General features: G+C 39.0%; 1 protein-coding gene across 1 annotated transcript in view; it reads left to right on the top strand.

Annotated features, from left to right (window-relative positions):
- thada (THADA armadillo repeat containing) overlaps positions 1 to 14,320 on the top strand; it is a 256,405-nt gene that overhangs the window by 134,904 nt on the left and 107,181 nt on the right. Inside the window, exons 26-27 of the mRNA XM_048601335.1 lie at positions 1,949 to 2,038; positions 4,867 to 4,998. Coding sequence (XP_048457292.1) covers positions 1,949 to 2,038; positions 4,867 to 4,998 — 222 coding nt within the window. The remainder of the gene's footprint in view (positions 1 to 1,948; positions 2,039 to 4,866; positions 4,999 to 14,320) is intronic.

Here is a 14,320-nt window from a genome sequence, read left to right as displayed (position 1 = left end):
TGTGGTGGGGTGGGTCTGGGTGGGATGCTTTGAGGTTCGGTGTGGACTTGTTGGGCTGAAGGGCCTGTTGCCACACTGTAGGGATTCTGTGATCGATGATCTATGAACTTGGAGATATTCACTCTACATGTTCAGGTAGGAAATTTACAAAAGGCCCATGATGAGATACAGTCACTGATATTACAAAAGGATGAGAAAAGTTGTTGCAATACTTCTTGGCTTTGCAACACAACCAGGACATTTTAAACCTTTTTCTATTCATTCATGTGATATGGGCATTGCTGGCTGGGCCAGTAATTATTTCCCATTTCTAACTGCCCTTGAACGGAGTGGCCTGTTAGATCATTTCATAGGGCATGCTCCATGATGCCACTTATACTCTCATTATGCAGCTCCTGTACAATCTTCTAACGTAGCACATGTTGCTGGACTGGTGAGAAAATCTCTGACCCGTTGAACAATGAGACCTGCACCCACAATGGTAGCAGTTTGTACTCATCCAGGTAAGTGGGAAATATTCCATCTTATTCCTAACTTGTGCCTTGTAGATGGTGGACAGCCTTTGGGGAGGTTCAAGACGATTTATTGGCTGGACAGTGGTGGTCAAAGATATTTTGACCTCCACCTGAACTTTCACTGGAATGTTGAAATGTAGGGATGACTTTGCCTGTAATGCAATAGACTCTCAGACAGTGATCAATAGATTTTGGGTCAGTCTGATATTGCCGCTATGTTGGAGCCCACCACTTCCATAGTGGAAAGGATGCGTTCCAAGCGCTGCAGAGTACTTTGTCACAAGTGAAACAGTGCTCCTTCGATGCTCCCAGCCATTGATTGGAGGCTAACCGGCAGGACAGTGCACCAAATGTTTCTGGTTTACAACAATAGTAGTGTTTTTCTTTAGTCTTCCCTAATGAGATGCGCATCTGAATCATCTCCTGCAGAACTGGTATATGACGTCGCCATTATTGGGATTTGCACAAGAACTGTCCTGTGTCACTGGCCTTGCCGCAGCCTATTTGTCCTGATTGCTTAACACGTGCAAATCCCGATTAAATTAGTCTTTGAGACAAATCTAGTGACAGGGTCTTAGCTGGTGGCTGAGACTGTAATGTCAAGTGACAGTGTTTCTTTTATAAAGGTCTGCTGAACCTGCAGAAGCTGACCAGATGGCAAATCCTGGCCACCATATAATCTGATAACACAGAAGTGGGAGGGCTGAGGGAAATAAGTTTGTGGTCAGTCCATCTGTAGAGTCCATTAATGGTGCCTTTTAGGATGAAGACAAAGTGAAGGGAAGAATCAGCGACTCACTGTCGTTCAGGAGAGCCATTGCAATGCCTAGTGCCACAGTTATTCTGACATTGTTGCCTATTGTCCTAAGCACTGTTTCCTTCATGGTGATGAGCTGATGAAACCACCTGTTCTTTAGGTTGTCTCTTTGTTGAGGAAAAATCTTCTCCTGCAACAGGGCAGATTTTCCGTGAATGTATGTCATCCTGGGCCTTTTGTAAATTGTGTCCCCCGTGACAGGAAATAGATCAAATAAATTTCAGGCCTATATTTTTCTGATACTCATTTGCTTTTGACGGCTCGAGTTATGTTAATTTTATGGTGGAGAAATAAAGTCTTCACGGGAAAAGTAATTTGTGTGAAACCTCAGCCATATGGATTGTTCCTAATCTTTTGTTTTGTATTCTTGATGGACTGTTTAGACAGTTTAATAATGTACATCTTTTTAACACAATGAATTTTGTAACGTGCGAATACCCATGATAATTGCAACATGCATTCAACCTTCATTTTATTGAAATCATTAAAATGTTATATGTTGCTCCTCAGAAGATTGGTAGCCTATAATTGCACTGATGAGACTTGCAAAACTGTGAAAAAGGTAGTATAACAGAATATGCAATGTTTCATTTTATATCAATTTTTTCCCATGTAGGATGACGGGCAGAGAATTCTTCACTCGATTTCCGACACTTTATCCCTTCCTCCTGAAACAACTGGAGATGGTGGCAAACACAATGGACAGGTAAGAGACTAAGTGTTTACATTTGACAGTTTGTGGAAACTTGGCTTGGAACTGTTTTTGGATCATCAGGCTTATCATTGGAAAATTTATTATGTTTTACAATTTAGAACGTGAATATTAGAGCACAAAAGTGACCCCGTTTTGTTTGTGTTCTGTTTTCTAGGACATTGCAAAATTAACCCCACTGTCCTGCTCCCTCTTCACCTTGTAGATTTTGCTGTTACTTTGTGTTTATCTACTTTTTCTTTCTCAGTGTACCATCCCATATTTGGATATCCATATGAATAAAGAATTTTCTTTCTCTTCTCACTCTTTTGGGTGAAGATATTAAATTAATGTCCTCATCACTGACATCCCCACAACAAAATAGTTTTTAATATTTAGTCCATCAAAACAGTTCCCAATACTTCCGTTCAGTATCTCAAGTCTGCTCATAACAATAGTTACAATCTTGATAAGCCTTTGTCTCTATTGCTGTCATGCTACACATATACCTTCTGCCTTTTCAAATTACTGAATACTGTGCCCTTTTTCCTTATTTCCCTCTCCCACGTCCTTCCTCCCTCCAGGATTGTTAAAATTGTGGTGAGGATGTTTATTCTTGGTACTATTCTGCAATAAGATTTTCTTGACTGAGTATTTTGAAAAAGGAATCAAGATATGGATCATTACAGATCAAGAGCTACAATAAGCCTGTAATGGTAGGAAATTAAGTTTTGACTGTAATTTAGTGTGGCATTTGTAGATCTGAAGATGAATCTGTTGAGATTTGACTAAGAATGTTAATAAATAGTCTTTTAGTAGTACAGAACTTGAGCATTGCTGAAAAAAAACTTGGCAAAGTTTTTCACTTTGCACTCATTAGGATAATCTTCAGGAAATACCAACCTAAAAGAAGAGCATGCTAATTAGTTGGCATATAAATTCTGACTAAGGTATTGTGTGGCAAATGAACCAGTTAGATCATGAATGACAGTTAACTGTCAAATTTTATTTAAATTTAAACTGGCATGTTGACCCCGGTCAAGGTATTGCCCTAGGAAATGAACCAAAGGATGGCCATCACTGGTTTAGTCGAGTTGAAATGTGTGTACTTGTTCTTTCTTTCTGCAAAGAAGAGGGCCGTGTATATTAAGATATGTGTACACTAGAAGCTACAAGTGCTCCATACTGCGAGCCTGACATTCTGAAATTGTTTGGAGCACTCTTGCTAAATAATCCAGTGTCTACTTGTGTGGAATCACATCTAATATTGGACACTGTTTTGAGTATTGTAACCACAGACTGTTGGGTACGGTCAATACCTTGCTTATTCTGAACAACCAAAGGGGTTTATCGTTTTATGTGAACTGTCAGCTTTTGGGACATTTGGAGTACGTAATTAACATCACTGAAATTTGTGTACCATATTTGCCATTTGTGTGATAAGCATAATGTTGTTTTTGCTTGATTGTAACAACTTGTTAGTAGCAATTACCACGCACATCAGCAACATGAACCAGATAGCCTCATCTGTTACTCAGACTTTTGAGACATCTTACCTTTCCTAGGTAATCTGAGATAGACTATACACTTTTTAGGACCAAAAATGATATAAGAAGCAGATAGGTTGAGGCAGCTGTGTCAGGGAAGTACAAGTGGGCAGCCTTTAAATGGACAAATAACTAAGAGAACATGAAGCCAGAAGATAAACTACTGGTCAAGTAGGATACAGACATGATGCTTGATCTGTTCTACCTGCTGGAGTATGTGCCAAGTTTGCAAAGTTTATTGTGAAGCTAAATGCTTACCTTTGGTCTGGTCAGTAATTTGCTGACAGAAATTTTGATACATATAAGACTGCGTGTGGTCCAAAAAATCTGAGAACGCTGGTGCATTGGAGACGTTGAGAGAAATAAGGGGAAAAAATAGATATGAGTGTCATTTGTACCCATGTGCAAGCTGACTCCATGTCATTAGCCAATGTAGCCAAGGGACATTAAGAAGAGAAGATCAAGAGGGATCCTAACTAAAGATGCACAGATGGAGAGGGAAACTATTGCTTGCAATGTTCTAATTATGATTGGATAAGTAATAAGGGGAGTTCCACTATACTGGACAATGGTAGAAAGACATAGAAAGAAGGTGTTGTCCTTAACTGCAGCAGTGAGATTAAGTTAATGTGCATGTAATATCTTATATGCCCATGGAATGTTACAAAGAACTTCACAAACAATTGGACCGAAATCACCGTTATATAGGCAAACACAGAAACTAAATTGCAGACAGCAAGGCTCCATAAACAGTAATAGGATGAAAGAGCAGATAATCAATTTTCATTATTCAGTTCTGATGAAGAGTTACTGGTCTTGAAATATTGATTGTGCTTTCTCACCACAAATGCTGCCAGACCTACTGAGCTTCTCCAGCAATTTCTGTTCTGTTTCAGAATTCCAGCATCTGCAGTTCTTTGTTTTATTAATCAATTTTGATGTTGCTTAATGAGTAAATGTGTGCCAAAATAACTGTGCTCTTTAAATAGCACCAAGAGGCCTTGTAGAGCTACTTGCACAAACAAAAGTAATAATGTGTATTTGTAAGATGGAATTTTAGTAGCCACAAATTGCTAACATTTTTTTCCACTTCTGTAATCTGGGACTACTGTGAGTTTTATGCTGTTGTATGTTAAATTTGATCTAATGTCACTCATTAATGTGAATTAACCAAAATGTTCCTTTGGCCAAATATTAAGAATCCCAAAAAGTAACAGCACTGTTGTATTACATCTCTTCATTATACCTGTCATGATTGGAAATATTCATTCTTGTTCCCTTACCCCATGTGTGTAGTGATTCTGGTGTGCTGAAGCTCCATCCTAACCTGTTCCTGTTGCTGCTTGTTCTGGGTCGGTTATATCCATCACCCTTAGATGGCACTTCCTCGGCTCTCAGTCTCGCACCCTTTGTGCCCTTCATCATAAGGTAAGGCACCTATAATAAGTAAGCTTTTGAATTACAAATTTGATGCATTGCAAATGTGCTTTTATATGTTTTAATCAGATTCTTTTAACTAAGGTTTTTTTCATGATTTTTTCATTACAAGATGGAAACTCAAACAATTATGCATCTGCATATGTTACCATTATCTATATATAGACCTATTACATAGTATAAATTACCTTAATTAATATATAGCTGAGTGAATGTTGAGTTCGAAATGCAAAAATTGCTACTGTACTAATCTGCATTGCTCAAAGGTAGGGGATCTACCACCTCTCTTTTGAGCTATAGATTAATACAGTTCTTTGTGCTCTAACAGTATGACATCAAGTCTGACGATGAATGTGGTGTGTAGGTTACACATACATTAAATGTTTGAATAACAGGCAAATATAATACATTATTTACATAAGGACATTGAAACTCTACCATTCAGTTGATATATATGAAGTTACTTGAGCCTGATCAGCTAATTTTGGAATATATCAACAAATAAGAGTAAACTGTCAATGGTCAATGATAGTGGGAACTGCCGATGCTGGAGAATCTGAGATAACAAGGTGTAGAGCTGGATGAACACAGCAGGCCAAGCAGCATCAGAGGAGGAGGAAAGCTGACGTTTCGGGTCTGGACCCATCTTCAAAAATGGGGGAGGGTAAGGGGATTCTGAAATATCAGACAGATCAAAGAGGTGGGGTTGGAGCCAGTAAAGATGTGTCGGTGGGGAGTTAGGGTGGGAACTTTGACCTGTCTGTCTCCTATCCACCTATCTGCTCCTTTATCCATCTTCCATCTGCCTCCCCACCCCCCCCTCTCTATTTATTTCAGAATCCCCTTACCCTCCCCCATTTCTGAGGAAGGGTCCCGACCCGAAACGTCAGCTTTCCTGCTCCTCTGATGCTGCTTCGCCTGCTGTGTTCATCCAGCTCTACACCTTGTTATTTCTGTCAATGGTCAATGCTAGCTTAAGAAGGTATCCTGTGTAACTTTGAATGTTAATTGAAAAATGAATGTTAATTGAAAAATACATGTTAGCATAATTCTACGCTTTAATAAATTAGCATACATAAACGGACAGTTTACATTCAAAAGGTTTGCTTTATTTTGACTAATGAAAATAACATTTAGAAATTGCATTAACCTTCAATATGAATCTTGAAATCTCGTTACCATTTATTCTAATTATTAACATTGCTTTTCCTTTCCATTTACTAATCTACAAATGTTGAGCCTTTTTAAAGCTGGCTGAAGAAGCATTGATAATTGGCTAGAAAATCTACATCTGCTTTTCTGTATCGACTCCTATTTTATTTAAAAGTCCATAGATATGTGATAGTAGTTTGCTATTTTGAGAAACTGAAAAAAGGAACAGTTATTGAACAATATGTATATAGTTGTATTCCTTTTTTCAGAAAAATTGCATTTGAATTTGAATCTATAAGTAGTGGATGTAGGCACAGTTGGAAAGTTGAAAAGACATTTAGATAGGCACATGAATAGGAAAGGTTTGGAGGGATATGGGCCAGGAGCAGGCATGTGAGACTAGTTTAGTTTGGGATTATGTTCGGCATGGACTAGTTGGATCAAAGAATCTATTTCTGTGCTGTATGACTCAATGTAGAAATGTTGCTGTTCTGGACATAGTATCCAGAGTACACTGTTATATGACTTGGTAAATCTGAACCTATAAAGTTCAGGAACTCCTAGTCAGTGCCATTTGAAGAAACGTATTTCATTGAACTACATGATTTTCCCAGGCTCTTCCAATTTGTCAAAGTGATGTTACTTACATTTGATTTGGTAAGAAAAACAGTCTCTTTGCGCACATTCATTTCTAAAAATTTGTTCAAGGGATTTGTGTTGCTATCTATGCTAACATTTTTATTGCCCAACCCTCTGTAACTTTCGAGATGGCAGCTCATTTTCTCAACTTGTAGGTGTACCCATAATGCTGTTGATAGGGAGTTCCAGAATTTTGATCCAGTAATTGTGAATAAATAGCAATACAGTTCCAAATTAGGATGGTATGTGGCTTGAAGTGGAACTAGTAGATGGTGGTACTTCATGCATCTGCAACTGTCATCCTTCTAGACGGTAGAGGTTACATTTAAAAGGAGCTGTAGAGGCAGCTTGGCAAATTGCTGCAGTGCATCTTGCAGATAGAGTTCAGTGCTCAATGGTGAAGGGACAAATGGGGTCCAGTCAAATGGGCTGCTTTATCCCGAATGATATTCAGCTTCTTGAGTGTTGTTGGGCATTTGCTCATCCAGGCAAATGCATCACTCTGAATTGTACCTTGCAGATGGAGGACAGGCTGTGGGGAGTAGGAACATAAGTTATTCTTTACTTGTAAAACTTGTGCTAGAATTCCTAGCCTCTGGTTAGCCCTTGTAGCCATAGAATTTCTGATGGTTCCAGTTCAATTTCTGATCAGTGGTAATCTCCCCCAGGATGCTAATAATGAGGGAATTCAACAATGGTGAGGTCACTAAACGTTATGTAGGACAGTTAAGTTCTCTCTTGTGTTATAATCCTAGCTGGTGTTATTACAGACAAGTCAGATCCCAGACTGAAATCTTGCTTGATGGATCACTTTTCACTGTTCTTAATCTTATCACATGATCCTTCACTGAAAAAGAAGTGAGCAAAGCTGCTGATTTTTAACAAAAAATGAATTTATTTTACAAAAGAAATTATTATGTAGAATAAACCAAATTATTCTCTCTCGGCACAAATGTAAAGGTTTCAAAATACCATAAAATACAATCCCATTAATCCCAAAAACACTCTTTTACAATACTCTGTCTAGAGAGAATTCCTTTCTCTTTCACAGGTATAGGGCTTAATTTAATAGTAACTTCAATTTGCCATCTTGAGGATCTGTTAGCTTCTTCCTGGAGCCTTCATACAACTGAGTTTAGATTCTCTCAGTTTCAAATAATTCGGGGATGACCCCTGTCATAAAATTTAGCCCAGTGTTTTTAATTGCTTTTCTGTTACATTACCGTTGCCGAACATATTCCAATCACTAAATTTAATTGTTCCCTTAGTTCTTTTACCCCATCAGTGAGTGTTCTTTACTCTTGGAAATGTCCTCTGTAAAATTAAAGGATCTGGCTTTGTCACAAACTTGTGTAGTCTTGTACTTATGTTACAATCACTGAAATCCAAAAGTAATTAATGGTATGAAGGACCTTTAAAAGCTGTTCCTTGTTTTTTTTTTACAGTTTTGCAGTTTTGAAGAAGTATTAGAATTTAGAAATATGCTTTAAAATTTCTGCCTGCCATTGGACCTTCCTGTCTTTGGTGCTTCCAACTTCATGTAATGTTATAGAATTAAACAAGAAAGAGTCTAGACGTTGTCCTTTTATGTTCAATGGCATTGCCATTGCTGAATACCCCATTATCAAAACCCTGAGGGTAACCATTGACCAGAATCTGAACTTGACCAGCCATATACATACTGTGGCTACAAGAGCATTTCAGAGCTGGGAATTCTGTGGCGAGTAACTCATCACTAATGCCTGCTTACCATATACAAAGCACAAGTGAGGAATGGATGGAATTCCATGTGCCTGTATGAATACATCTCTGACAGCACCTGAAGCTTGACAGCATCTAGGAAAGTAGCTCCCTTGATTGGTATCCTGTCTGTCACCTGTAACATTAACTCACTTCACCACCAATGCACAGTGGCAGCAGAATGGAATGCAGTAAAGATTTTTCAGATGGATTTCTGAATGGCAAGAATGATTTAAGTGGAGAGGTTGAATTGGTTAGAATTATATTTGTTGGAGTTCAGCAGAAGAGTGGGGGGGGGGGGAGGATGTCATAGAAACTTGTAAAATTCTAACAGGACTAGACAGGGTAGATGCAGGAAGAATGTTCTTGTCAATACAGGAGTCCAGAACCAAGGATCACAGTTTAAGGATTCGGGGTAAACCATTTAGTACTGAGATTAGGAGAAATTTCGTCACCCAGATGGTGGTACGATTAAGGAATTCACTAACCAGAGAAAGAATTTAATGCCAAATATTGTATGATTTCGAGGATGTAGCACTGGGCTAAATGGGTCAAAGGATATGGGGGTTAAAGCAGGAATGATGATCAGCTATGATCATAATGAATGGTGGAGCAGGCTTAAAGGGTGTAAGGCCTACTGTTGCCGCTTTTTCTCTATTGCCATCCACAAGATGCATTGCAGCAAATCACCAAGGTTCCTTGAGTAGCGTCTTCCAAATCCATGATCTCTCCAACCTAGAAGGATATGAACAGCAGATGTATGAGGACATCACCACCTGTACATTCCCTTCCAACACATTCTGACTTGGAACTATACCACTGTTCCTTTACGGTCACTGGATCAAAATCTTGGAACTCTTTTCAGAAAGCACTGTTGGTATTTCTACGCCCCAAAGACTGTAGTATTTCAAGAGGGTGGCTCACCACCATCTTCTCCAGGGCAGTTAGGCATGTGCAATTAATGCTGGCATTGCTAACATGCCCACATTCCTTTGATGGAGTTAAACCGAGTATGGTTTGTTTTATGGTATTTACAATACAAACCAGTCTAACAGCCCAAAGAATATTAACACTCTACTTGACTTTATCGAAATGTAGGACCTAGTTGACCCAGCGAGCCTGGCTTGTCATTCAAATGACATTTGATTTGATTTATTTATTGTCACATGTATCTTGTTACAAATTTCGAAGGAAAGTATGGTGTCACCACTGTCTGGAGCCGTCTTGAAACACAGAAAAATAAACAAAAACACAAAATATAAAGGCAGAAAAACATGGAAGTAAAGCAAGTGTCTAACTTTACAGTCCTTCTTGTTAAATGCTTTGTCATGGGCCATGGCCTCGTGGCCTTTTTAATGTTAAGCTTAAAAAATCATGCTGCTTTTTTTTTTATCATGGTATGCTAGATTTGTGGATTGCAGTTACTCCAGGTATCTTTCAATTGGACTTAATCAAGACCATTGGAAGTACTTCACAACATTTTTCTTCTATTTTTCTTTTAATGTGGATGACACAGGGAAGGCATATGTTTGTGAAACCAGAAAATGTTGGAGAAGTTCAGGCCTGGCAGCATCTGTGGAGAGAGAAACAGAGTTGACATTTTGAGTCAGATATGATTTTACTTCAGAATTGGAAAAGAGTTGGAAAATCCTGATTTTTGTTTTTGACTAAGGGGAACAAAGAGGAAATGGAACCGATTGTGAAAGTGCCCAGAACAAAAGACTAAAGGAGTGCTAATAATGGTAGAGATAGAAAGATGTAAATTCGGTATAAATGAAGGCTGAGAGCAAAGACACAAATAAAACACTACAATTACAGGTGGGGAAGTTCTGTTGTAGTTCTTGATATTGAGTCTGAGAAGCTCTAACATGCCTAAGCAAAAACCGAGATGTTGCTTTACCAGCTTGCATTGAGTTTTGTCGGAACACTGTAGCAGGTGTAGGACAAAAATGTTAGTTTGGGTGCAAGGTAGTTTTTTTGAAAGGATAGTCAATTAGAATCATTCCCATGGAAAAAATAGAAGTATTTTGCAAAATGACTACCCAGTCTCTGTATAATCTTACCAATGTAAAGGAGACCACTTTGTGAGCAATGATTGCAGGAGACTAGATGGAAAGAAGTACAAGTAAGATGCTGCTTCACTGGGAAGGTGTGTTTTCGGCCTTGGATAGTGAGAAGGCAGAAGGTGAAGCCTTTCACTTATAGAATCCCTACAGTGTGGAAACAGGCCCTTCGTCCCAACAAGTCCACAAAGACGCTCAGAGCATCCCACCCAGACACGTTCCCCAATAACCCACCTAATCTACATATCCCTGAACACTATGGGCAATTTAGCATGGCCAATCCACCTAGCCTGCACATCTTTGGACTGTGGGAGGAAACCGGAGCACCTGGAGGAAACCCACGCTGACACAGGGAGAACATGCAAACTCCACACAGACAGTTGCCTGAGGCTGGAATCGAACCCAGGTCTCTGGTGCTGTGAGGCAGCAGTGCTAACCACTGTGTCGCCGTGCCGCAAGGGGTAAGCTAATTTTTTAGAGGTGGGGTTCAGACTAGAAGTCAGGAAAATGGAAATTCCAAAATGGCTGGTAAAATATGTAGAGCTGGAAAGTATGGGTATTGAAACAGATCTATGAACATTCGAACATCTAAGAACAGAACTGGACTTGCAGGAAAAGGCTGAGAAAAAGAGAGACAGGAAAATCAACCAAGAGGGCCAATATCATGCAAGGGAGAATTAAAAACCCTCCTGATGAACTGCACCTAATTCAGAATAAAGGCCAAGTTATTCAGGTTTTCTATTTAATTCCCAAGTTTGAGGAAAATTTGAGTGCACCTTTATCCCATTTGCAAGATTAGCACAAAGGTTAATGGCCGGTCCATTGTTGGACACTGCTATTTCAGAGCAGACTGATGGGGAAAGTTCACAAGATTTATTCTTACCTGAGATGAGTGTCACTGACTGAGGCAGCAAAAGCAGCACTTTCAAAAGCATATCAGTTAGTGTCAGAGACATATAGTCAAAAATTTGCCTACCCTCAAAAAAAATTGTCCGACCAAATATTTGTAGAATGATAATTGCAGAAGTATCTTGCCTTTGACCAGTACTGGTATTTAAAATTGAAGTCATCTACAAAAGCCTACATCAGGTAATTCTAATTGAAGAGTTCAAAACCTCCAAGTCTTCTCCAGACTTAGAAGAAACAACAGTAGCAGGGCCCACACAGCTGACTATTCTCACTATTCTGATGACAGAGTTAACACAGACCCATAAACTCGGGGAATCTGACGTCTGGAAGCTATCGCAGACCAGAGAGAGAGATAAGGGTGAGGTAACTACCCCAGAGACAAGCTGGAGAGAAATGGGAGGCCATGCAGAGAAAGCAAACCTTTTCTTGACCGTTAAAAGAAGAAAATAGAATGAGAGGCAAGTTGGAAACTGCCCCAAGTGCTTCCATTGTTGGAAACCAGGGCATGCACAGGAAAATAGAGATTCAGAAATTTCTGAAGAAGGGTCTAGGCCCAAAACGTCAGCCTTCCTGCTCCTCTGATGCTGCTTGGCCTGCTGTGTTCATCCAGCTCTACACCTTGTTATCTCAGATTATCCAGCATCTGCAGTTCCTACTATCTCATGCACGGGAAAATGATTGGTTTTGGCATCCCACAGAAACTCCAGCTGCAAAACCAGTTTCTGTAACACTAAAGTTTATTAGTGTCTGCTGAAGCATGCCTATGGACTAGTGTGGAGTGTTTTTATCCAAATGAATCATAACCACTAACTGCTTTAAACAATCGGAGAAATCAAAATTCTAGAGACACGGTCCTCACAAACCTTGTGGGAAAATTCAAGATTTTCCACCTGAAGATAAATTGAATTTCAGTGCACTGATAAAAGGTCACGTGGGAGTTAATCTAGAAACTGTTACTACTTATTGTTTACTTAGAGAATGAACTTGGTATGGGCTTAGTAGCAGTGTATGTCCTACTAAGCTTGCTATCCAGTGTGGATATTTTATTGGAAAATGATTTGACTGGTGGCACAATACACTGCACAAATGGACAATTGAATACTGTATGTAAAATGGCAAATGACCATCATTAAACAGAAAATGACTGACAATGATGAATATTAGTTTGAACAGTTATAAGATATGTAAAATTAGATGTGTTATGTGCAGCTCGCAAAATGTCACCACTGTCCAGCAACGTCTTGAATCTGAGATTTGCTGAAGGCAGATAATATTATTTCGAACTCTGTAGTTCTCTCAGCAGCACTGTTTATGGATAATGTCACTGAACTGCCCGAATGACTGCATCCTTTTTAACGTGTAAGTACAATGAAGAGATTCCTTTTTGAATTGTGAAGTCCCACAAGCTGCTGGTCAGTTTGTGTTGCACTGTTTTTAAGTACCTGCATTATGGTTTTACTTACGTCACTTTGCTTTGACCTTCTGGAGATGAGCAATAAATGTTGACTTAACCAGCAATATTCACATCCAATAAAAGCAAAATATAAAATGGCATCTTGTGCTATTGTCGTATTTGTATGTTGATTGCTTGTTAAGTGTGCCATAGAAAATTGAGTCCAGATGCTAGCAGTGTAAGAGCCCTTTTAACAATTTGATAATGATTAATGACTGTGTTTTGTCCCATTCCTTCAGACTGAGAATTAGAAATTTCAATTCCAATTGAAATTTAGAATTAATTTCAGTTAAGTTTTTTTTATTACTTCTTGCTTTTTTTCTCTTCAACTCTCCCTTTCCCAATTCCTTCCTGTTTTACTTCATGTGCTAAACTTGACAATGAATCCACCTACTTTGATTCACAGTCCTCAATCATTCCTTTGTGTGTTTCCCAATCCATGAACAGAAACTTTTTCTATTTGTTATTTACCAGTATCTCATGTGGTGCCACACCTGAGAAGTATGATTGGTGTTGGAAACAAAGAACCGTAGAAAATAGGAGCAGAAGTAGGCCACTTGGCCCTTTGAACCGCACCACCATTTAATATGATCATTACTGATCATCCAACTCAGTATCCCATTCCTGCTTTCTCCTCATATCCTTCAATCCATTTGACCCTAAGGGGAATGGAGGAGCTAAGATGGGGAATAACAGAAGTTGAAGGGGGTGTAGAGAATGGACTGGAATTGTGAGGAAGGGTTTAGGGTGGAGAGCATGAGCAAGTAGGGATAAAGGGAAGAGCAGAGAATGCAGGACTATAATATATAACAAAAATACTATTATCATATTAAAATTGCTTATAGTGATTACAAAAACCAATACAACTAATGTTGATAACACTGTCATGAATAGTTAATATGAAATGATCGCACTTGCAAATGGACTGAGAGAAATATCTGAGTTCTTCTGTTTCGTATTTAACAGCCTGCAGTTGGGACTTAGAAAAGTTCTGATCTCTGAGTCTTTCTTATTCTTGATTGCATAAGGGTTGATCGAGCTTTTATTTGAAGATTATTTATTTCCTACCTGGTGCTGTCTGATCACTGAGTTGAAAATAAATGAAAAATCAATTGTCAACATTTATGCATTGTTTTCTATTGTAATAAAAAAGCACAACATGTTTCACCGGGGCTTATCGATGAAGTGAATTCAAAAAAAGGTAGAAATATTGGGGGAAATGGTTAAAAGCTTTTTCAAAGAGGTTTAAACACAAGGATGAGAATTGCACTGCTGCCTCACAGCAGTGAGGACCCGGGTTCAATTCCACCCTCAAGTGACTATCTGTGTGGAGTTTGCACATTCTCCCCGTGTCTGC

Source organism: Rhincodon typus, chromosome 9 (assembly GCF_021869965.1).
Source record: "Rhincodon typus isolate 14 chromosome 9, sRhiTyp1.1, whole genome shotgun sequence".
NCBI lineage: Eukaryota > Metazoa > Chordata > Chondrichthyes > Orectolobiformes > Rhincodontidae > Rhincodon > Rhincodon typus.
This window is presented reverse-complemented; position numbering and strand designations above follow the sequence as displayed.